Source organism: Thalia democratica, chromosome 2 (assembly GCF_965202585.1).
Source record: "Thalia democratica chromosome 2, ktThaDemo2.hap1.1, whole genome shotgun sequence".
Taxonomy (NCBI): Eukaryota; Metazoa; Chordata; class Thaliacea; order Salpida; family Salpidae; genus Thalia; species Thalia democratica.
This window is the reverse complement of record NC_139166.1, coordinates 48,703,554-48,729,380: the sequence shown is the minus strand read 5'-3', so window position 1 is coordinate 48,729,380 and position 25,827 is coordinate 48,703,554. Positions and strand designations below refer to the sequence as shown.

Below are 25,827 nucleotides of genomic sequence, written 5' to 3'. Positions count from 1 at the left end.
TTAATTATATAAAACTTACTCAATATATTTTTATACAGTTTTTTTTTATTGTGTAGCTAATATAAGTTAAAGAGCAAATATCATAATAACTTTTTATATGTTTTTTTTTCTCTGTGTAAATAGTACATAAAGAGACAAGTTATCAAAAAAAAAAGCCTTAAAAGTAATACACTAAAAGACAGGACTCACACTTAATTTTTTATACTATTGAAATTCAAATTTTATATAAAGTTTGAACTTTATCAAATACTAATGAAATATTTAACTTTTTTTCTTTATTGAACTAAAACTTAAAACGAGATGTGAATCAAAGATTTAATTCTTGGCGATAAAATTAATTCTAAATTAGTTTTAAATAATGTTTCTAAAGTAATGTCTTTATAGAACTTAAGCTAAAATGACAGAACATAAAATTCAGCTGTTAAATGGTGTTGCACAGCAGAATGCTTGGGGTAAAGTAGGCTTATCCAGCATTGTTGCTAAGTTATGTGATAAAGGAGATCCTAACTTTAAAGTTGCTGAGAACGAACCATATGCTGAGCTATGGATGGGTACACATATAAAAGCCCCAAGCAGTTTAGCTGATACCAATGAAAATCTGCTTGATTTTGTTCAAAAAAATAAAGGTGTACTTGGAAGTAAAGTTGTTGACAGATTTGATGATCTCCCTTATCTTTTCAAAGTTTTGAGTGTTGCCAAAGCACTGTCAATCCAAGCTCACCCAAACAAGAAAAATGCTGAAAAGTTGCATGCTGAACGTCCAGAGGTTTACAAAGATCCAAATCATAAACCAGAAATGGCAATAGCCTTAACTAAATTTGAAGCACTTTGCAATTTTCGTCCAGTTAAAGAAATTTTAAACTTTTTAAAGCTAGTTCCAGAGCTATGTGCTATAATTGGAAATGATAGTTATGAAAGCTTTCTTGCTGCTGATAGTGATGAGAAGAAGTCTGTAGCATTAAAGCTCTGCTTTTCAAAAGTTATTAGGTGTGAAAAAACAAGATAAAAAGTCAACTCTCTGCTTTAGTGGACAGAGTTTCAAAGCTTGAAGGTGAAAAGTTAACAGAAGTTGAGGGTGAGCTGCTACTGAGGTTGAATACTCAGTTTCCAGGTGACGTCGGCTGCTTTGTTCTTTACTTTTTGAATCACATCTATCTACAACCTGGTGAAGCCATGTTTCTGAAAGCAAATGTTCCTCACGCCTACCTTGATGGTGATTGTATTGAGTGCATGGCTTGCTCAGATAACGTTGTACGAGCTGGGTTCACGCCAAAGCTAATTGATGCAGAAACTCTAATTGAAATGCTGGAGTATACACCTTCGAGTGTTGAAAAGCAACTTTTTAAACCAGTAAAAACTCAGCACGATCATGAACTTTTGTACAATCCTCCAATTGAAGATTTTGCAGTTTATTGCGTAACTATACCTTTGTCCGTGAAAAATTATGAGTTTTCTGTGAATGAAAGTGCAAGTATTGTGCTGATTATTGAAGGAAGAGCTACATTGGAAAATGGAACTTCAATTCATTCTGGCTCTATTTTGTTTGTCCCATCTAATCAAGTTTTGCAATTTCAGAACATATCTGAAAAAGTTCTGGCCTATCGTGCTACGTGTTTTCTTTAAATTTTGATTAAAATTAAGTGTTTGCTTTTATGCCTTAAATTTTTAATTAATAGGTCTCTAAATTTTGCAACTTGACTAAACAATAAGTAATTACATCATTAATAGTTATTATCCTCACAAATGTCTGTAATAGTTATTAAACAAAATTATTTTAGTTATACATTTTAACTTTGTTTTATATTATATAAAAAAAAATTAATTATTTGATTAATTTATTTTCAAGTATATATTTATATAATTTTGAAATACATACAAAAATTATCATAAGTAGCCGTAGTTATTTGAAATAGTAAACAACAACTTTTTTTGAGTATTTACTTGTCAATGTAATCATTTATTAATTTATATGCTTGATCTAAAAAAGTGCTTATATTTATTAGTGTCTGAATTGATTTTTATATATGTTTTAGATTTACTTAAAAATTGATACCTTAACTCGCTTTTATTACACAGGAAGCAAATAGTACGTATATTTAAATTTTTTTATGTTTATACTAGTTTATTCTATGCAAAATTTTGTGCTTACTCATATCTAAACTGCTTTATTTTTGCCTCTTGGTAGAGCTTTTGTAGTATTATAAATGTTTTAAATTGATTTATAAATCTTAATGCTTTAAAAATTATATTTGTTCAATGTATCATATATTTTTGTTACTCTCTTTATTTATTTTTATAAATCAATAAAGCTTACTTCAGTGAGTATAACTTAGTTTTTAGTTTCTAAACAAAATCACTATAAGGTATTTGTAAATTTTTTCAGAAGAAAAGTTAAATTTATACAAACTTAAATTGGTTTGCACAATGTTAGATTCTTGAAGATTTTATACTTATAGTATTTAATCTTTTGCAAAAGTTGAAATAATGCGAACTAAAGTATTCTATTATAATATTAATCCTATTATTCTACATAGTGCTTAAGATATATAATTAGATATTAGAGTTATACTATAATTGTAGAGTATTTGGTAAAATTCTTAAGGTTTATGAATCACTTTAACTAGTTTAAATAAATATAATAATAAAACAAATTTAAAAGAAACAAATGTTGATGAAAAAGATAATGGAAAAGTATCTATAAGTATCATCCCTGCCTAATTTAAGCTAAGGTTATGTTATGTATAAATCACCAAGACAGTAAATGATAAGTTGTCATTACTATATTAGTTTTTGTCTTCCAACTAAATATATAAATACTTAAATAAAAGTAAAATAGATTCTACTAATAGACATTATATTAGGCTTAATACAACCAAACTAAACAGCAACGTTTCTTTTGCTATACACATTTTTTTTCTGTAATAAAATTTTCTTACATTATTTATTTTGCATATCATCGTCAATTAAAACTTAAAGTTTGTTTAGTATTAAAACTGTTAAATTAATTTAAATTACTGTTAACAAAATGAATTTTGCTTTAGTTAAAAATATTTTTGAAGAAAGTATACTATTACCAGTTAAGGGTTACATGACTATTTAAATTCGGTCAATTCAAATTCTGACAGTTCAAATTCCGACAATTCAAACTAGGACAACTGAAATTCCGGCAACTCAAATTCTTAAAATTCAAACTCCGATAATTCAAATTTCGACAACTCAAGTTCGGACATTTCAATTTAGTATAAATCAAATTATGACAACTTAAATTCCGACAATTTAAAATCTGATAATTGAAATCAAACAATTTGAAATAAAGATCTGATGCTACTTTTGTTATAGAAATAATCGCCTGGATGATTTTATTTAGAGTTTCGACAGCATTTTTTTCTTGTTAGCCTTAATAATAAATTAAAACTCAAAAATAAATACAAAAGTTTTAGGAGTAAAATTAGTTTTTTTAATTAAATAACAAAATTTAATTCTTACTGAAAGGCATCTCCACATTTGTATTTTTTTCAGCGGTATGTGTTTGAACACGTAAACAAGTTTTAAAACACAAGAAATGCTCAATTGATTTCGGCATATTTATTTTGTTATTTACATTATGCCCAGATTTAAAGTTACATAGAATTTAATAAAAATACTTTAAAGTACTATAAAAAAGTTTTTAGCATTCTTAAAACAATGAGCATAAATTAATGAGCATTTGCAGTCAATGTAAATTATTTATTGGTCATTTAAGTCTAAATTTTTATATTTTATTTTCCATATTACTAAAAACAAATGATGTTTTAAACCTATAGTACACGATAAACGATCTTCAGTTGTTAAATATATCTAAAAAAAAGTAATGAAACAAATAAATGAATGATATCTTAAATTTAAATTAGTTTATTAAACGATAAAAGCAAAGCGCTCAAAATTTTTGTCTAAAACCTGGTTTACAAAAAAAAATTGGTTATCGAGTCGTTTGCAATTTATTATAAGCTTATTAAAATTATGTTTTTAAATCTTTTTTTACTTCAAATAATAAAACAAACGATAAAAAGTAACAATAAGATATACAAGAAATACAAATTCAATAAAACTATATATATTTCAAGCAGTTCTTGTCAGTAGAGTACAAAGCTAACAAGAGATAAGATTTTACAAACTTATATAGCAACCAAGTAATCCAGAGAGTAATAAAATACAAAAGCAATTAGTAAGAATTAAAAGCATTTAAGTTTACTTACATTATATTTAAGCTACACTTAAACTATACATTAATATAATAAAAACATAGAAAAAAATTTTAGTTATGTTTTCTATTTGATCAAACAAGAAGCTATTTTTATTTGATCAAGGAAACCTGTTTTATGTAAGGAAAAATTTTTTGATTATAGTTTTTCTTTATTTTCGTAATTATTTATAAGGCGTGTTATTGTCATTATATAAATTAATGAATGGTATCTTAAATTTAAATTAATTTATATTGTTTATTAAGTATAGTTTAACTGTAGGTAAATTATAACGTAAGTAAACTTAAATTATTTTAATACTTACTAGTTTAATTTGTCTTTTAATACTCTCTTGATTACTTGTTTACTACTTACTTTTGATATAAGTTTGTAAACTCTTATTTCTTGTTAGCTTTGTACTCTACTGATGAGAACTGCTCGAAATATATTTAGCTTTATTGAACTGTTGTGTCTTGTATATCTTATTGTATAATTACTGGTCAGTTTTGTTCCAATATTTGAAAAATAAAATTCAACGAAAATTAATTAAGTAATGCATTTATTTTGAAAATTGTATTTAAAATGTAGTTAAAATTTTTCTGATATCATTCAAAAAAGGATAAAGTCTAAGCCTAAAACTATGAAAAAATATGACAAAATAAATAAATACAATAAGTAAAACAAAAATATACATAATAAAGAATATACAAAAATGTGGAAACCTATTGAAATAAAATTTGATGTTTGGCTCCTTTTTTTTATAATATTTAGGATATAAGCTAGATTATTTTAACATACTGAAAAATGATTATTATTGGTTACTAAAAAGTATAAAACGTTAGGGCTGAATATTCTACACATGTGTCGCTGATTGGCTGATCTATTTTCATAGAGATAAAACTATCCAACCGTAAATTTTGATGCTATTTATCTTACTTTGGTGCCATAAGTTGTTACAAGTTAGCAAAAGACTCAGTTTAAAATTCAAAAGTCTGTTCTCAATTATTAAACCTTACTAGTTTTAGAAATTTGTATTTAATCTAACTGTAATACATCTGTAGGATGAGAAAAAATTATTAAATAATTATTTAACTTAAGATTATTTATTTTTACTGCTAATATAAGATTATGAGTGGTGGGGTTCATTATTTTGGTTTAAAAATTCACAGTAATTACCTAGGATGAAGTTGCACCAATGTCAAGCTGAAATTATATTGAATTTAATGTCTTTCTAATCATTATTTTAGGCTAAAAATCAATGTTTTATGCTAACTATGTTTAGCCTGAAATATACTTTGTTTTAAACAAGATTTAAATACATAGTGAGAATAAAATTTATTTATGACAAACTAAAGTAATTGATTAGTTATGTTTTACAATATCATAATCAATATAAAATGTTGAAAAGATTTAATTGCTTTATATTGTTTAATAAAAGCAACTATATATTTAAGTTTTATAAGATGTAACGTTATAAGGCGTTAAATCCTGGAGATCCTGATAAGCTAAGCTTATCGGAATGTATACCACAGATGTTCTTGTGCTAAAACTTTATTTCAACTAACGGCGTTTCACTGCTCTCAAATAAGTTTAAGAACAGATCTACGGAGTTCTTAAATTTATTTGAGAGCAGTGAAACGCCGTTAGTTGAAATAAAGTTTTAGCACAAGAACATCTGTGGTATTTAAGTTTTATTAATTTATAATATATAACTCAATTTATGTACTTATAAATATAGTTTTTTAGCCAAAAATTATTGTTAAGAATACATCAAGTACAATATAATTTCAGTTAGATATTGGTGCAACATCATACTAAATAATTATCAAATTCACATTGGCTTTTATGCAATAAAATATATATAGGATTGCCACATACTAATGAGCTCAGAAAAATTTCAAATAATAGAAAATCTCAGGGAAAGTCACGAAGTTTTTAATTTTCTTAAACTCTGGGAAACTCAAAGCAGTTTTAAGATTTTTAAGAAAACCTCAGGAAATTTTTTTAAATAGTTTATTAAAAGTATTTAAGGATTTGAAAAAATCTCCGGGAAGGTTAAGGTTACTCACAGAATATTTTATGACTCAAAGGATGGCAAACAAGTATATATGAGGATTTAATTTATATTATTTCTTGAAGTATTAGCTTGTAATATTTACAGTTATAGTTAGTTTTAATTAAGTTAAGGTTAAATGTATAAAATAAAAATCACAGGGTAACTTAGGCCTCTGAATGTTTTTATAACTTTGTTTTGTATCTAAAACATTGTTTGAACAACAGACATCTAATTTGCCACAAGAACTTTTTTAAGGGTATAGGGGGTTAAAAGCCAATCACTTCCATGTTTTTGTTTATTTATATAACTATGATTCTTTCATTAAATAAGCATAAGGAAATTACAGTTGAGGCCAGGGGGTTACATCCATGTAAGATACTCACTAATTTTTTAAAACAAATATTTTTTATATTTAAAGGGTATCTTTAAGAAGTACGCATCTGTGTGAGGTACGCAAAAATTTTTCAAAATATTTATCTATTACATTCAAAGAGTATCTTTAAGAAGTATGCATTCGTGTAAGGTAAGAATAAACTAGGGGCATAGGGGAGTTACACTTTTTTTTGAAATAAATATTAGTTAAAGGTCAGTTATTCATTAAGAAAAAGTGTAACCCCCCTGTAAAAATAAATTTAGGGGCATAGGGGGGTTAAAACACTTTTTTCGTAATATGTTCTTGTTTTGTATAGTTTTTAATAAGCTACAAGTTGCTTTTTACAGACTTTAAAAATTCAAAATAGCTTTTGAGATAAAGCCATTCAAATTCGGCGGCAACAATAGGCTCCATATGGGAGGCACAACTAAAACAGCAAATAACTAGAATTCACTAAAGATATATCTCCTAGCATTTTTGAAATTACTATCACAAATTTTAAGAAAAGTTCCTTGTAATATTTTAAAATATTTGTGCAAGGAATTATTAAAATTATTAAAAAAATATATATATAAAGAATAAAACTTTTTTTTTTTTGTTATAAAATTTTTATTTTGAAATGACTTTTATAAACATTGCAAGGAACATTTCCTAAAAATTTGAGGTAGTTATCTCAAAAAAACTAGTAAAAGATATATTCTTAGTGATTTCTAATTATTTGCTGTTTTAGTTGTGCCTCCCATAAAGAACCTATTGTTGCCTCCGACTTTGACCGGCTATATCTCAAAGATTGTTTTGAATTTTAAAAATCTGTAAATAGCATTTTGTGGCTCAGTAAAAACTATATAAAATAAGATCACATTCTAAAAAAAGTGTTTTAAACCCCTATGCCCTTAAACTTATCCTTATTATACACGGATGCGTATTTCTTAACGATACTCTTTGAATGTAATAGATGAATAATAATTGGCTTTTTCTTTATTTTTTATAATTATATGTGCTTACTTACATAATTATATAGTAAATAAAAATATGGAAGTGGTGGGCTTTGAACCCTAACACAGGTGTTTCTGAGCAAAAATGAACAGCCTTAACCACTCGTCTATATTACCTATGGTACAGCTGCACATTTTGCGTTCATAAATGTAAAAATTTTAACAATTTTTCAAAAGTTTTTGCATTGAAATATATTCATAAATACTAATTTAATAAAAATATGATAACATAATTAACTATGTACCTATTTTGTTAACATAACAAAACAACTAAATTAATATTTAAATTAATTTAATCATTATATTTAATCAAGTATAATACTTGGTATTTAAAATAATTCAAAACAACAAAACAAAAATTATACGTAATACACAAAACAAGATAATTGACTTACTTAAATTAAATAAAAGTAATAGTTACTTTAATTCAAACTGTTATGCCTAAGTATAAGCTTAAAATTCTAACCTACAATTAATAACCTTTTTTGAATCCTACGCTTACCCCTTACACTCATTTTTTTTCTAAACTAAATGGATCTCATAAAATTTACTCCTTTATTAAACTAACTCTTAATTATTTTTAGAGTTTTGTTTTTCAATAATTTGAAAACTTTTTCAACTATACTTTTGTGTTTATTTTTGCCAAAAAAAACTATTTTAAGTTTATATTAAAAACTTGCTTGAATATTTTTTTTACTATATTTTGTTTTTATGTGATAAAAATCTCGAATCAAGATGTTTTGTAAGCGTTTTATGTTATTTTTTATTTAAAATTTTGTTTTTTCTGAGTGTTTTCAATGAAAACGGCTTAAATACAAATGAAATTTATTGTTTTAAAGAACAAAGAATTAATAAAATTCATTACTAAACGGGTTATCAACCAATGAGTATTTGAAATAAAGTAATTGGTTGTACGAACCTTGATTTAATTCCTTTGGTAAACCTGTTTTGAACATATATTTAATATTCTGTCATTTATGTATTAAAGGGTTATAAAAAGAAATCAAAATGTTTTTAAAGTGTAATCTTGTTATTTAAAACGTGAAATTTTATAAATACTTAATTTTTCTATAAACTTCTCATCAAACCATCTTTTAATAATATTTTGATATTTACATACAAAAGTTGATCTATATATGACGTTTAAACGACGTTTTATTGTTTATTTTATATACAAAATGTACTGAATACCATTTTTTTTATTAAAACTGATTAAGTTATAACGTTTTTAGGTTTTCTTTTTTTTTTCTGAGTTTTAACATAAAAATTTAATCACTATTGATTATTTTTTATTTTTTTTCTTTTAATGGTTTATTTTAAAATTTACGTAAATTTGGGTTTTTATATGTATATAATTATTAAAAAAGTCATTAATACTTAGTGGTTTATAAAAACACTAATTAAATTATTAAAAACTAACTGTTTTATGTTATATTACTTAAATTAGTTATTTTTCAAGTTAACTTAATACATCAAAGTTTAAAATATTAGAGTTGTTTTAGATTTTTTATTAACAATATGTCTGCTTTTTTTATGTTATCGCATCATTTTGTCCCTGGTTTCGTAATAATTAAATAAATTTAAACATTTTTATGCTTTTTAGCGCTACAAATTTAAAACAAATCAGCGAAGCATTGGTGGAATATTCAGCAGAAAACGTTAATGCCTATTTAGGCTTTATATAAATTAAGCCTTATAAAATTTAAATTTTATACCAAGGAAAGAATTCCCTCTTTTATAAAGTATTTTGTAGTTGACAGAAAACTATCTTAGTTACACTGCTGCTTGCCCATTTATAATAAAATTAAGTTATATAAGTAAAACATAAACCTGTTAATCGCGATTCGCGAGACACTTGATCTTTTGAAGTATTTATTTATTTGAAAACAATTAAGTTTGTAAAAAAATGCTTATTTGTAAAGATCAAATTTTGATATAGTACTAAATTTATTTATTTTCGTTTTTTAAAATATCCCATGATGCAGTGAGCCTTTTATTGTTAACTGTAACTAGCTCTTCAAAAGTATCCAGTCTGAAAAATTAAATAAATTTCAAATATTTTATATTATGCTTTCCACTTTTATTTATACGTATATTTCATTAAAAATAACTAATATAATATTTAACTATTCAAAATTTTAAGTTAATCGGTTGCTAATCAAGATCCTAGCGAAACAAGCTCACTGGAGTACATAATAATAACACACTTTAACAGTACTCTTTCTTTATTAAACTATCACATGTTTCTGTAAAAACAGAGCTCTGTAAAATAAGTACTGTAAGGAAAGAATAGAAGATAAAGTAGATGTGTATATGTGTTTATTAAGAATAAGAATAGCTACTATAGATTATTGTAGATTAACAGTTAATAATAAATACAATATATAGTTTTAAATCCGACTGTTGTAAAACTATATAATATTCATATTTATGAAATCTATATTATGATAAAGTAAAGTGAAATACAAAATAAAATAACAAATCAAAATATAAAACACTCAAATGAAAGTTGATGAAATACTAATTCATAAGACTAAACCGTTCTTAAGTATTCATATGCAAGGTAAATTACTTTTTTTATAGTTAGTGTATTAGATAATAAAATTGTAACGTAATTATTAAAAAAAAATTTCGTATACTTGAAGACGGTATACTCTTATGAATTAGTAAAAAAATAAACAGAAAAATAAGACTTAAGATAAATTAATAAAAAAAAAAATTAATTACCGAGGGTAAGGGTTAGGAGTAACATTGATATTAAAAATAAAGAAAAAAAATAATTCAGAAGTTAAAAATTAATTATAAAAAATAATAAGTTACTGACCGAGGGTAAGGGTTAAGGGTAAAAGTAACAGAAAAAAAACTAAAGAAAAAAAATTAAATTTAATAATAAAAAAAAAACAGTAGTAAAAAGTTAAACTCGTGCAAAAATGTCTCCGTGCAACATTGTCTTCTCGTACAATTTTTTCTTTTTTGCAATTTATTTCCTTTATGCAAAAGTGTCTTCGCGCAAAAGTATCTTCGTGCAATTTAGTCCGCTCGTGCAAATTTGACACCTACCCCTTTAAATCAGGGTTCGGCAAACTACAGCACACGGGCCAAATCTAGCTAGTCGAGCAATAGTCTACTGAGGCTTGCAACACTTATTTTGTATAAATAGCTAGTGCAAATTAACCTAAATCATTTTCTTATGTTAAAAAGTTTTTGTTTACTAAAGTGTTAGTAAAAAGATATGCCAAATAAATTTAAATTTATTGAAAATTTTTACAAAATATTTTTTTCCTTTGTTAAATTTTTTTTAAAGATTTTTTAAACGACTTGCATTTTTTCAGAAGTTCTATAGCACATCAAAGAAAAGTTTTTAAAAATAATGTCATGTATGTAGTGTAGATGTCTTTGGTATTTCCGTTTAGTTATAGTTTATTGAACGATCAAAAACGTTTAAAATACTTGGTCCTAAGACCTGGTGCACGAAGAAACTTTTGGTTATCGAAGTCGCACACCACAATCACCTTTTAAATTCTTGTCCAGGATATTTAAATTTAATTAATTTGAGTTAGGTCTTAATTTTGAGTTTAAATTACGCAATATTTTTGAATAATTTTTGTTTGATTATTATTTATACGAAAAAATGCGTACATAAAATCAAATAATGATCAGCTAAGCGTAAAAAAAATTCAATTTAACTGGTAAATGTGCACTAGTTTTTAACCACATTTCTAACAAACTTTTTTTTTTAGATCTAAAAATACTACAATAAACAGTTCTTACACTTTTTTGTAAAGCTTTGACACATTATTATAGCTTTTAACTTTTTAACATTAAAAGCTTATAAAAATATAGCGTAAATGTTGGATTTATAAAACTTTAATTTATAGTTACTCTGTTGGTAGTTATATAACATTGTTATTCTTATTAACCTAACGTGTGTAATGGACTTCATTCAATCACAAAAGAACATGATTTATAACTATTTCGACATCGTCCCCAATAACTTATGGTCGAGTTTTTGGCTTAGTTCTAAATTTTTGTTTTTTATAAAAATCATTTGTGTGTGACTTTAAGATTTTATCAATTTTCAAAGTCACTTACAAGTTAATTCTCAATTTAACACACACTTTGGCAATTCCTTCAAATTTGTTTTGTTTAGTATCAAACTTGTATTAATTTCCTGCCTTCCAAAATCCCTGTAGGCGAAATGGGGGGCTATAGGTTGCGTTAACCAACAACAAGCTTACCGTACATATAAGAATATCTTTTATTTCATTTGCCAGACTGGTTCATTTCGGCGCAGTTTTTATTGACGAATAAATATGAACAGAGTAAGTAGACCACTTACATCTTAAAACTACAGCTGTGATTAGTGTTTTACTCATACTCATCCAAAATAGCTTCCTTAGTGGGCGCATAAAGCAAGATTCTTAACATGTTCTCCTGAACGGCATTTTTCGTCCATGATTTGCTTTAGTATATAAGTTTATTAAGAAAACGTGCTTAATCTATCTAAAGTAACGGACCTTCTCTATGTTAGATTAACAACCCAGTTTTTCGGAATTATCTGTTGAAAACACGGTATATTGATGTTATTTTGTTAAAATATAGAAAGTTTTTTAGTTTAAAGAAAACTTCTAGTTGAATTATTTCTTTTATAGATATTTATCTACTTGCGTTAATTTTTTATTGAGTGATAAAAAAGCGCTTAAAATAAATGATCCTAGGACCTAGTGTACGTAAATACTTTTCGGTTATAATACACAACTTGGATATAGTTTAACGACTTGTCAAGGACTAAATTTATAGTTATAGAAAATAATTTAAAATGTTTTTTTGTTTATGCGATTTTAATAACGATAGTACTCTTTTACTAATTACAAAAAAAAAATAAAAACCTAAAACTAAAAATAAGGCACAAGAAAGAAAGTAAATATCTTTATTATAAACTCCAAGATTTGTTTAATTTGAAGCAAAGAAATAAAAAGAGTAATTTTCTAGACTAACAATCTTTTATAATTAAGTTTTTTTATCAATTTTAGTTTTAATTTTAAAAAATATTTGAAAACGGACACACTTGTACTGAAAAAATGTTCGAGTTTAAAAATTATATTTTAATAATTTGTTTAAGATTGATCTTACGAAAACTTAATGCCTACTATTTCATGTTAGTGCAATAAATATTTTCGAAAATTTATAAAAATTCATCTTTGTTAAAGTTGTGGCATGACTGGTTTATCAGCTTTTCAATATTATACACAGAAAGTTCACTTGAACTTAAAGGTGTGAAACATATTTAACAATGGATACAATTGGTTGTTAAAAACTCTGATGTACAAAAATAACTACTTTTTATAATATTTATAAATTTATTAAATGTTGAACAAGTTCTTTTTAGCTAGCTGTCTTGGATATTAAAGATTAAGTTTTATATCTGTATAAATGTATGGTCTGATGGAGTAGGGGTCCTAATAATGGCTTCAAAAACTCTCCCATTTGATTGCTCGATTAAACCCATGGCAGATACATAAAAAAAAGAGTATTGTTTATAATAAAAGTATATATAGGGGTAGGGAGTACACCACATTTTTTTGGTCATGTTGTAAAATTTATATTTTTCTTTTTGATTTAGATGTGTTTTAGCATCATTAAGAAGAACTTAATATTAAAAAAAAAAAATTGCCAAAAAAAAAAATTCCGAACCCAAAAATTGATTTTGACCCCAAAAATCACTTATTTTCATTATTTTTGACTTAAATAGTAATAAAGTCACTTATACATGTCCTATACTTATAGTTTTTATCTTAAATTAAAGTTTACAGTTATAGGCAAACATTTAAAGACATTTCAACTGTTTTTGTTACATTATGATGTCATAATCACACAAAATATGTAAATGTTTTCGATAAAATAGTACTTTTTAAAAATTTAATAAGCATAGCTCTATTTAAAATTTTTTATTCTAAAAGTAACAGTTACTTTAACATTTTAAACAAACTTCTTACTTACCTTTAAAGATTTAAATGATGTGGTACTGGTATGTATATTAGCGTGATGTTTGATGTCATAATTCATTTAGTCATAAGTGTTTAAAAAACTCTTAGATAATTATTCAATTAGTATAACAACAAAATAAATAACCAAACATTAAAAAATTATAATGTATTATAGGCAAGATAATTTTTTATGGCATCATTAAGTTAATGATTAGTGCTAATGATAGTACTTCTACCATCATTTGAACTGGAAACTGAAGGTTCAACATCAACTTCCGAAATGTATGACTTCTCACACATGTCTCGCTTCAGAGCTGCTTGTGCTAATTCTAACTCAGTTTGCTTTTCAGTTACATATTTCAAATCAACATCTTCACTTATACGGCCACAACGGGAACTTAGTTGATCAGTATAAAAACATGCCTAATCTCCAGTAAGAGTATCCATGTTTTTGCCTATGTCAAACAACTTGTTAACAACTAGAGGTACGTTTTTATGTCTACCTGTAAATATATTAGATTGTCTCCATTCTTTGTTGAGCTGCCTCAAACTCTTTTTGACACCTGATTTATCTCGGGTCTGCTCCTTATACACTTTACTAAAGTAATTATTTACTACAGTTAACAACTTTGATTGTACTTGTTTTATTTTCAGAACATATTCTTCACCAAATGCTTTGGTCCACTGTAAAATGAGAGCTGTTGCATACGCCTTAACACAATTTTTCATCTTTTGTGATTTTGGGTTAGAACAAATGTTAAAAATGTTAATTGCAACATCATAAGTTGTTGGTAGGCAATCTCCCAGAATTATACTTAAATTACTACTATTATTCATCTGTAAAAAAATTAACAAAAACTGTTTTTTTATCTTTAACAGTATAGTGAACTTTATAAATCTTTAGTACAAAAGCAACTAAGAAGTAAGTAATCAAATTTTTTTGAGTAAACTATAAAACACTTGAAGATCTTGTAGATATCTAATACTTTTCAAACCACTTAAACAATAAACTAAAAATTAAATAAATTTCTATCTAGTGTGTAATAAAACTATAAAAAATTTAATAACTATTAAACTTTTAAAATAAATAAATTAAAACAGATAACATATAATTTAACTTTAACTTTTTATCTAAAACTCAAAATTAATATATTGATGATTTGTTGCACTAGCCAGTTTTACTGCACTGATAAAATAAAACTGATAAAAAGTTGCATCATTGATTTTAAACTTCATTTCTCATAACTGCAACAAGCTCTAAATATTCTCTTAAGTTCAACAATGAATGATGCAAGCATTAGTTCATTACACTAATGTAAAAGCACAACAGCAGAATAAATTAGCTCTTTTTAATAAAATGTACCCTTACAGTCAAAATTTACATATTTTGTGTGATTATGACGTCATAATGTTACAAACACAGTTAAAATGTCTTTAAATGTTTGCCTATAACTGTAAACTTTAATTTAAGATAAAAATTATAAGTATAGGACATGTATAAGTGATTTTATTACTATTTAAGTTAAAAATCATGAAAATAAGTGGTTTTTGGGGTCAAAATCAATTTTTGGGTTCGGAATTTTTTTTTTTGGAATTTTTTTTTTTTTAATATCAAATTCTTCTTAATAATGCTAAAACACATCTAAATCAAAAAGAAAAAAAAGTCTAGCAAACATCACCCAAGTACTCCCTACCCCTAGTATATACTATAAGTATACAAGTAAATACTACCTTTTTGTCATTTGCTGTAAATTATATTTTTTTATAGAAAAGAACTTTGGGAATCTCTTTTGTGAATAATAAAATAAAACTTTACCAATGAAAAAATACTTCTAGTATTTGTTTGAACCTAATTAGTTTTAAAAGTTTTAGGTTATTTAAACAGTTAACAAGTTAAGTACTATCAGTTTGATAGAAGATAACTGGTAACTGGTAAGAAATGTAACCTTTTTTTTAAAGTAAAAGATGGGAACTGGATTTGTTTTTGATGAAAACACTTTTTTTTCTATAAAAGAAATCCAATAGAAAACAAGCTTGTGCAGAAAGGAAGATTTAAGATAGTTTTTTTCATATAATTTTGTATTTCTATAAAAGTGAAATATTTTGCTTTTATTTAAAAAAGTATATATAAACTTTCAATTTTTTTTTGCCTTTTGTTAATTAGTTTGTTAAAAATTATTTATTAAACTTTTTTTTACTTTGTTTTATACTTTGTTAAATAATAAAATATTTTTTTTTTGTTTACCTGTTAGGACTAGAAGGTGTAATCTCACAAGTTGAAGTATAACAGTCTGTAATTCCTTTATTAAGACTCTTAGCTTGAGCCACACCTTTTAGTGTATTTCTATGTATACTTAAGATTATTTATACTTGTCACGAGTTTATTTTGTAGGTAGTTACAACCTTTGATCTTTATAAAGTAACAAAATAAGTTCAATTTAATTATCAGTAGAGCTTTTAAGATTTTGTTTCATTTATTTTTAGTTTTTATAATTTATATTTTCGAATAGAAAGCTTTGTAAATTGTAAACCACTTGATTTTAATATTAATTCATTACTTAAACTTTAATTAGGTATTACATTCAGTATATATTCTATAGTTGTTTAATCTTAGTAAGTTTAATGTGATTTGTATGAATTGTTGTATACTGTTACATTTTATTATCAATCTCTTAAGAATTTTTGTATGATTTGTAAAACAGATTTGTATTTTCATATTGATAAATGTCAAATGGTAAATTACAAATAGGATTTTTTTTCCAATCTTATATACTAGGTGTCATCAAAAGGACTCTTCCATTATAAAGTTTCTGAAATGTTGATTTAAATTAATCAAAGGAGGTACTGTTTTGTGTTATCTAGGAAAATAATACAAAACAAGATAAGGTAACTTATATATATATATATATATATATATCAGATGTGTTCTAAGTATTTTAAATGTTTAATAGAAAATCTATATTCTTACCAAAATGAGTTTTTATGAAACTTGTTGAAATTTTTGTTTTGTCAAAATATCTGAAACCCATTCAAAGGCATGTAAGAATACAAAAGAAAAAATCTTTTTGTAAATATGTGTATAAGTTATTTATATAAAAGTTTATGAAATATAACATAAAAATGAACTTGTTATTAAAACATAGCATACTTGATTGATACATAAATTCAGTTTCATAATATTATTGAATTTAATATCTTGAGTTAAAATGTTTTTCATTAGACATCTAAGTTGATACCTAAAAATCTCTAAACTAAATATTTATTACAAGTTTTGAAAAAAAACATGTTTTAAAATTTTATTACTTGGATAACACATAAAGTTTTCATGTTTTTAATTCTAACTGTAAAATTTCAATAAGAATTGATGTTTTTTACAGTAATGCCAATAACTGCTGTATACTGTTTCTGAAAATTATTAAAAGCTACAAAATATATACTTTTTTCTAAAGTTAAGTATTTTTAAATGCATTGTAATTTTTTTTTAATGAAAAATAGAGTGAAAAACTAAATTTTGAAAACTCTTGAAATTCCTACAGCCTTTAAATGTACTTCAAAAAACCTTTAGATACCCTGTGTATAGTAAAGACAAAATTTTTGATATTAAGAAACTGGTTAAAACTTACTATACTGGATATAAACTTGGGTTTACTTACAAAAATTTCAGTTAAGGCCACAGGGGCGTTAAAAGCTTGTTTTTTTTGCAAAAATAAATCTTCACTTTAATGTGAAAACTTTTTTTTAATGCTGATAAATACTTCAAATTTTCAATAAACATTCCTTAAATAGTTTTAAATGTTCCTAATATAATAAAAAGAACTAAAAAAAAAAACTAAAAAGAGTAGTTTGAAAATAAACTAGTTTGTTTTTAAATTAAACTTTTACTTAGGTTGAAACATTTACACTTTAGTATTGTGTTTACTGTAAAAATATTTTGACAATTAATTGAAAATTGAAAAAGAAAATAAATTTTCAGTGAAATAGTCTTTTTTACTTTTTTGGTCAAGATCATTGACTTTGATTACTTTTATTAGTGGCCCCTGGTCCAAATTCAAAATTTTGTTTCAACTTATTTAATATACTTTGTTTTCAAAAAAATTATTTAAAATTTGATTATTATCTTAAAAAGATAATCTTTGCCTAATTTTCAATGATAAAAAAAAAGTAAATAGTATGTTTTTTAAGCGCATTAAAATTGTACCTTTTCAACATACCTACCCCTGGCTTATACATTGCTACTTTAATTTGAATTAGGCATAGTGGTAAATCAAGTCTGATAACTAAGATGAAGCTCCTAAAACAAGATCAACTTGTAAAAAATAAAGTTATGCTTTAGCATTTACAATATTCCTAGTATTTTTTAAAATTAATATCAACATTAAAAAAAATCTAATAATAAGTTTATTGAAAGAACTAAAATAAAAGCTAAAATGTTAAAAATAGCCTTGTGTTAAAAGATTAAATAAACATTTATTACCAATGATTGAAATAAAATAAGTGACGTTTATTGAGCATTTTTATTATTAGACTATTATAATCTTGTTTAGCTCTAAGTTGTTTAAATGGTTTTTTATAATAAATTATTACCATTTTTATAAATCTTCCAGAAACTTAATTTTTAAGTTATATATTTTTTTGTACTTTTATGGCACAAGAAATAGTTTAGTGTACAGTAGAGTAGTCTTTATTTTACTTAAAATATATAAACTCAAAGGTAGTGCGTACTCTAGAAAAAGATTACAATATTTAAAAATTCTTTAAATATGTGTTCATAAAACTTACTCCTAGTGGACAATGCATTGAACGGCAAAAGACAATGCAGACAAAAGACAATGCTGACGTCACTGATCAATGCCAGCGAATGGTTGCTTCATGCTTGCATGTATCGTTTGCAGATTTTAAACTGCAAGTTGTGACTGACTGATGAGTCTTAATTAGTACAAAACCAGTCTCAGTCTACGGAAAGCTTTTGGTCTGATGATCGAATTGGTATGATCAACCCTTGTGTTAAACTTGAGCTTGTCTCACTGCATAGAAAGTCCAGGCTTCTGCTCTGCTAACTTTTGCTGATGTTTTTTTTAATTATATAAAACTTACTCAATATATTTTTATACAGTTTTTGTTTATTGTGTAGCTAATATAAGTTAAAGAGCAAATATCATAATAACTTTTTATATGTTTTTTTTTCTCTGTGTAAATAGTACATAAAGAGACAAGTTATCAAAAAAAAAAGCCTTAAAAGTAATACACTAAAAGACAGGACTCACACTTAATTTTTTATACTATTGAAAATCAAATTTTATATAAAGTTTGAACTTTATCGAATACTACTGAAATATTTAACTTTTTTTCTTTATTGAACTAAAACTTAAAACGAGATGTGAATCAAAGATTTAATTCTTGGCGATAAAATTAATTCTAAATTAGTTTTAAATAATGTTTCTAAAGTAATGTCTTTATAGAACTTAAGCTAAAATGACAGAGCATAAAATTCAGCTGTTAAATGGTGTTGCACAGCAGTATGCTTGGGGTAAAGTAGGCTTATCCAGCATGGTTGCTAAGTTATGTGATAAAGGAGATCCTAACTTTGAAGTTGCTGAGAATGAACCATATGCTGAGCTATGGATGGGTACACATATAAAAGCCCCAAGCAGTTTAGCTGATACCAATGAAAATCTGCGTGATTTTGTTCAAAAAAATAAAGGTGTACTTGGAAGTAAAGTTGTTGACAGATTTGATGATCTCCCTTATCTTTTCAAAGTTTTGAGTGTTGCCAAAGCACTGTCAATCCAAGCTCACCCAAACAAGAAAAATGCTGAAAAGTTGCATGCTGAACGTCCAGAGGTTTACAAAGACCCAAATCATAAACCAGAAATGGCAATAGCCTTAACTAAATTTGAAGCACTTTGCAATTTTCGTCCAGTTGAAGAAATTTTAAACTTTTTAAAGCTAGTTCCAGAGCTATGTGCTATAATTGGAAATGATAGTTATGAAAGCTTTCTTGCTGCTGATAGTGATGAGAAGAAGTCTGTAGCATTAAAGCTCTGCTTTTCAAAAGTTATTAGGTGTGAAAAAAACAAGATAAAAAGTCAACTCTCTGCTTTAGTGGACAGAGTTTCAAAGCTTGAAGGTGAAAAGTTAACAGAAGTTGAGGGTGAGCTGCTACTGAGGTTGAATACTCAGTTTCCAGGTGACGTCGGCTGCTTTGTTCTTTACTTTTTGAATCACATCTATCTACAACCTGGTGAAGCCATGTTTCTGAAAGCAAATGTTCCTCACGCCTACCTTGATGGTGATTGTATTGAGTGCATGGCTTGCTCAGACAACGTTGTACGAGCTGGGTTCACGCCAAAGCTAATTGATGCAGAAACTCTAATTGAAATGTTGGAGTATACACCTTCGAGTGTTGAAAAGCAACTTTTTAAACCAGTAAAAACTCAGCACGATCATGAACTTTTGTACAATCCTCCAATTGAAGATTTTGCAGTTTATTGCGTAACTATACCTTTGTCCGTGAAAAATTATGAGTTTTCTGTGAATGAAAGTGCAAGTATTGTGCTGATTATTGAAGGAAGAGCTACATTGGAAAATGGAACTTCAATTCATTCTGGCTCTATTTTGTTTGTCCCATCTAATCAAGTTTTGCAATTTCAGAACATATCTGAAAAAGTTCTGGCCTATCGTGCTACGTGTTTTCTTTAAATTTTGATTAAAATTAAGTGTTTGCTTTTATGCCTTAAATTTTTAATTAATAGGTCTCTAAATTTTGCAACTTGACTAAACAATAAGTAATTACATCATTAATAGTTATTATCCTCACAAATGTCTGTAATAGTTATTAAACAAAATTATTTTAGTTATACATTTTAACTTTGTTTTATATTATATAAAAAAAAATTAATTATTTGATTAATTTATTTTCAAGTATATATTTATATAATTTTGAAATACATACAAAAATTATCATAAGTAGCCGTAGTTATTTGAAATAGTAAACAACAACTTTTTTTGAGTATTTACTTGTCAATGTAATCATTTATTAATTTATATGCTTGATCTAAAAAAGTGCTTATATTTATTAGTGTCTGAATTGATTTTTATATATGTTTTAGATTTACTTAAAAATTGATACCTTAACTCGCTTTTATTACACAGGAAGCAAATAGTACGTATATTTAAATTTTTTTATGTTTATACTAGTTTATTCTATGCAAAATTTTGTGCTTACTCATATCTAAACTGCTTTATTTTTGCCTCTTGGTAGAGCTTTTGTAGTATTATAAATGTTTTAAATTGATTTATAAATCTTAATGCTTTAAAAATTATATTTGTTCAATGTATCATATATTTTTGTTACTCTCTTTATTTATTTTTATAAATCAATAAAGCTTACTTCAGTGAGTATAACTTAGTTTTTAGTTTCTAAACAAAATCACTATAAGGTATTTGTAAATTTTTTCAGAAGAAAAGTTAAATTTATACAAACTTAAATTGGTTTGCACAATGTTAGATTCTTGAAGTTTTTATACTTATAGTATTTAATCTTTTGCAAAAGTTGAAATAATGCGAACTAAAGTATTCTATTATAATATTAATCCTATTATTCTACATAGTGCTTAAGATATATAATTAGATATTAGAGTTATACTATAATTGTAGAGTATTTGGTAAAATTTTTAAGGTTTATGAATCACTTTAACTAGTTTAAATAAATATAATAATAAAACAAATTTAAAAGAAACAAATGTTGATGAAAAAGATAATGGAAAAGTATCTATAAGTATCATCCCTGCCTAATTTAAGCTAAGGTTATTTTATGTATAAATCACAAAGACAGTAAATGATAAGTTGTCATTACTATATTAGTTTTTGTCTTCCAACTAAATATATAAATACTTAAAATAAAAGTAAAATAAATTCTACTAATAGACATTATGTCAGGCTTAATATAACCAAACTAAACAGCAACGTTTCTTTTGCTATACACATTTTTTTTCAGTAATAGAATTTTCTTACATTATTCATTTTGCATATCATCTCCAATTAAAACTTAAACTTTTTTTAGTATTAAAACTGTTAAATTAATTTAAATTACTATTAACAAAATGAATTTTGCCTTAGTTAAAAACATTTTTAAAGAAAGTATACTATTACCAGTTAAGGGTTACATGACTATTTAAATTCGGTCAATTTAAATTCTGACAGTTCAAATTCCGGTAATTCAAACTAGGACAACTGAAATTCCGGCAACTCAAATTCTTAAAATTCAAACTTTGATAATTCAAATTTCGACAACTCAAGTTCGGACATTTCAATTTAGGATAAATCAAATTATGACAACTTAAATTCCGACAATTTAAAATCTGATAATTGAAATCAAACAATTTGAAATAAAGATCTGATGCTACTTTTGTTATAGAAATAATCGCCTGGATGATTTTATTTAGAGTTTCGACAGCATTTTTTTCTTGTTAGCCTTAATAATAAATTAAAACTCAAAAATAAATACAAAAGTTTTAGGAGTAAAATTAGTTTTTTTAATTAAATAACAAAATTTAATTCTTACTGAAAGGCATCTCCACATTTGTAATTTTTTCAGCGGTATGTGTTTGAACACGTAAACAAGTTTTAAAACACAAGAAATGCTCAATTGATTTCGGCATATTTATTTTGTTATTTACATTATGCCCAGATTTAAAGTTACATAGAATTTAATAAAAATACTTTAAAGTACTATAAAAAAGTTTTTAGCATTCTTAAAACAATGAGCATAAATTAATGAGCATTTGCAGTCAATGTAAATTATTTATTGGTCATTTAAGTGTAAATTTTTATATTTTATTTTCCATATTACTAAAAACAAATAATGTTTTAAACCTATAGTACACGATAAACGATCTTCAGTTGTTAAATATATCTAAAAAAAAGTAATAAAACAAATAAATGAATGATATCTTAAATTTAAATTAGTTTATTAAACGATAAAAGCAAAGCGCTCAAAATTTTTGTCTAAAACCTGGTTTACAAAAAAAAAAAATTGGTTATCGAGTCGTTTGCAATTTATTATAAGCTTATTAAAATTATGTTTTTAAATCTTTTTTTACTTCAAATAATAAAACAAACGATAAAAAGTAACAATAAGATATACAAGACAAACAAATTCAATAAAACTATATATATTTCAAGCAGTTCTTGTCAGTAGAGTACAAAGCTAACAAGAGATAAGATTTTACAAACTTATATAGCAACCAAGTAATCCAGAGAGTAATAAAATACAAAAGCAATTAGTAAGAATTAAAAGCATTTAAGTTTACTTACATTATATTTGAGCTACAATTAAACTATACATTAATATAATAAAAACATAGAAAAATTTTTAGTTATGTTTTCTATTTGATCAAACAAGAAGCTATTTTTATTTGATCAAGGAAACCTGTTTTATGTAAGGAAATATTTTTTGATTATAGTTTTTCTTTATTTTCGTAATTATTTATAAGGCGTGTTATTGTCATTATATAAATAAATGAATGGTATCTTAAATTTAAATTAATTTATATTGTTTATTAAGTATAGTTTAACTGTAGGTAAATTATAACGTAAGTAAACTTAAATTATTTTAATACTTACTAGTTTAATTTGTCTTTTAATACTCTCTTGATTACTTGTTTACTACTTACTTTTGATATAAGTTTGTAAACTCTTATTTCTTGTTAGCTTTGTACTCTACTGATGAGAACTGCTCGAAATATATATAGCTTTATTGAATTGTTGTGTCTTGTATATCTTATTGTATAATTACTGGTCAGTTTTGTTCCAATATTTGAAAAATAGAATTCAACGAAAATTAATTAAGTAATGCATTTATTTTGAAAATTGTATTTAAAATGTAGTTAAAATTTTTCTGATATCATTCAAAAAAGGATAAAGTCTAAGCCTAAAACTATGAAAAAATATGACAAAATAAACAAATACAATAAGTAAAACAAAAATATACATAATAAAGAATATACAAAAATGTGGAAACCTAATGAATTAAAATTTGATGTTTGGCTCCTTTTTTTAATAATATTTAGGATATAAGCTAGATTATTTTAACATACTGAAAAATGATTATTATTGGTTACTAAAAAATATAAAACGTTAATGCCTATTTAGGCTTTATATAAATTAAGCCTTATAAAATTTAAATTTTATACCAAGGAAAGAATTCCCTCTTTTATAAAGTATTTTGTAGTTGACAGAAAACTATCTTAGTTACACTGCTGCTTGCCCATTTATAATAAAATTAAGTTATATACGTAAAACATAAACCTGTTAATCGCGATTCGCGAGACACTTGATCTTTTGAAGTATTTATTTATTTGAAAACAATTAAGTTTGTAAAAAAATGCTTATTTGTAAAGATCAAATTTTGATATAGTACTAAATTTATTTATTTTCGTTTTTTAAAATATCCCATGATGCAGTGAGCCTTTTATTATTAACTGTAACTAGCTCTTCAAAAGTATCCAGTCTGAAAAATTGAATAAATTTCAAATATTTTATATTATGCTTTCCACTTTTATTTATACGTATATTTCAGTAAAAATAACTAACATAATATTTAACTATTAAAAATTTAAAGTTAATCAGTTGCTAATAAAGATCCTAGCGAAACAAGCTCACTGGAGTACATAATAATAACACACTTTAACAGTACTCTTTCTTTATTAAACTATCACATGTTTCTGTAAAAACAGAGCTCTGTAAAATAAGTACTGTAAGGAAAGAATAGAAGCTAAAGTAGATGTGTATATGTGTTTATTAAGAATAAGAATAGCTACAATAGATTATTGTAGATTAACAGTTAATAATAAATACAATATATGGTTTTAAATCCGACTCTTGTAAAACTATATAATATTCATATTTATAAAATCTAAATTATGATAATGTAAAGTGAAATACAAAATAAAATAACAAATCAAAATATAAAACACTCAAATGAAAGTTGAAGAAATACTAATTCATAAGACTAAACCGTTCTTAAGTATTCGAATGCAAGGTAAATTACTTTCTTTGATGTTAGTGTATTAGATAATAAAATTGTAACGTAATTATTAAAATTTTTTTCGAATACTTGAAGACGGTTTACTCTTATGAATTAGTGTTTCTTCAACTTTCATGTGAATGCTTTTATTTTAACTTGTTATTTTAAATTTGTATTTTAGTTTACTTTATCATAACTTAGGTTTAATAGTTACAAATACTATACAATAATAATAAGTTTAAACAGCACTCTTTCTTTATTATGCTAACACATGTTTCTGTGTGTTAACAAGTTTACACACTTCAACGGAGTTGTGAAAGTTGTAGAAATACTATTTCTTGTATAATACTTAAGTATCATAGATTTTTATAAATACAGTATTATAAGTATTATTGCTATTATAAATATAGCATTACATACTATTATAGTATTATAAATACTTAAGTGTTTCTACAACTTTCATTACTCCGTTGAAGTGTGTTAACTTGTAAACACACAGAAGTATGTGTTAGTTTAATAAAGAAAGAGAAGTGTTTACATTTGTTATCATTGTAAATTCCAATGAACTTGTTTCGCTATGATCTTTATTAGCAAACGATTAACTTTAAATTTTAAATAGTTCAAACATTAAATAGTTTTATATCAGTTGGATTTAACATTATATATTGTGCCTATTATTAACCATCAATCTACATTAATATTTAGTAATTATTCATATTTTTAATAAACACATATACATACCTACTTTGGCTTCTATTCTTTCCTTACAGTATTTTTTTACAGAGTTCCGTTTAAGTGTGCTAACTTGTTAACACACAGAAACATGTGGTAGTTTAATAAAGAAAGATTACTGTTCAAATTTATTTTTATTAAAATGATATTTGAAATTTTTTCTTAATTTATATAATGCATTAAATTTTATATGTCGATAAAAAAAAAAAAAAACTTTATCAACTAGCGTTCTTTTGTATTTATATTTCCTTTGGCTTGTGACTGTACTTAAAAAACATTTTGTAAATTTAAAACTTTTTTTATAGTAGATCTCTCCAGGTTTTTTAGTTTCAATAAAAAAACGTAATGGTAAGATTTACACATGTTAAAGTAAACAAACATACTTAGGATCATCACAAACAAATTTTTGTAGTTAAGCCGTGACGAAGTATTAAAAAA

At 25.0% G+C, this 25,827-nt stretch overlaps 1 protein-coding gene and 1 pseudogene across 1 annotated transcript; both read left to right on the top strand.

The window, feature by feature from the left end:
- Positions 1-391: 391 nt before the first annotated feature.
- LOC145829343 (mannose-6-phosphate isomerase pseudogene) lies at positions 392-2,189 on the top strand (annotated as a pseudogene).
- Positions 2,190-19,094: 16,905 nt separating this feature from the next.
- LOC145850019 (mannose-6-phosphate isomerase-like) lies at positions 19,095-20,942 on the top strand. The gene has a single exon (XM_082955158.1). It carries the CDS (start codon positions 19,104-19,106, stop codon positions 20,328-20,330), a length of 1,227 nt encoding a protein of 408 aa, XP_082811284.1. The 5' UTR covers positions 19,095-19,103; the 3' UTR covers positions 20,331-20,942.
- The last annotated feature ends 4,885 nt before the right edge of the window (positions 20,943-25,827 follow it).

Excerpts from the sequence above, each read along its gene's own strand:
- LOC145850019 (XM_082955158.1), top strand. The coding sequence starts at position 19,104 with ATGACAGAGCATAAAATTCAGCTGTTAAATGGTGTTGCACAGCAGTAT.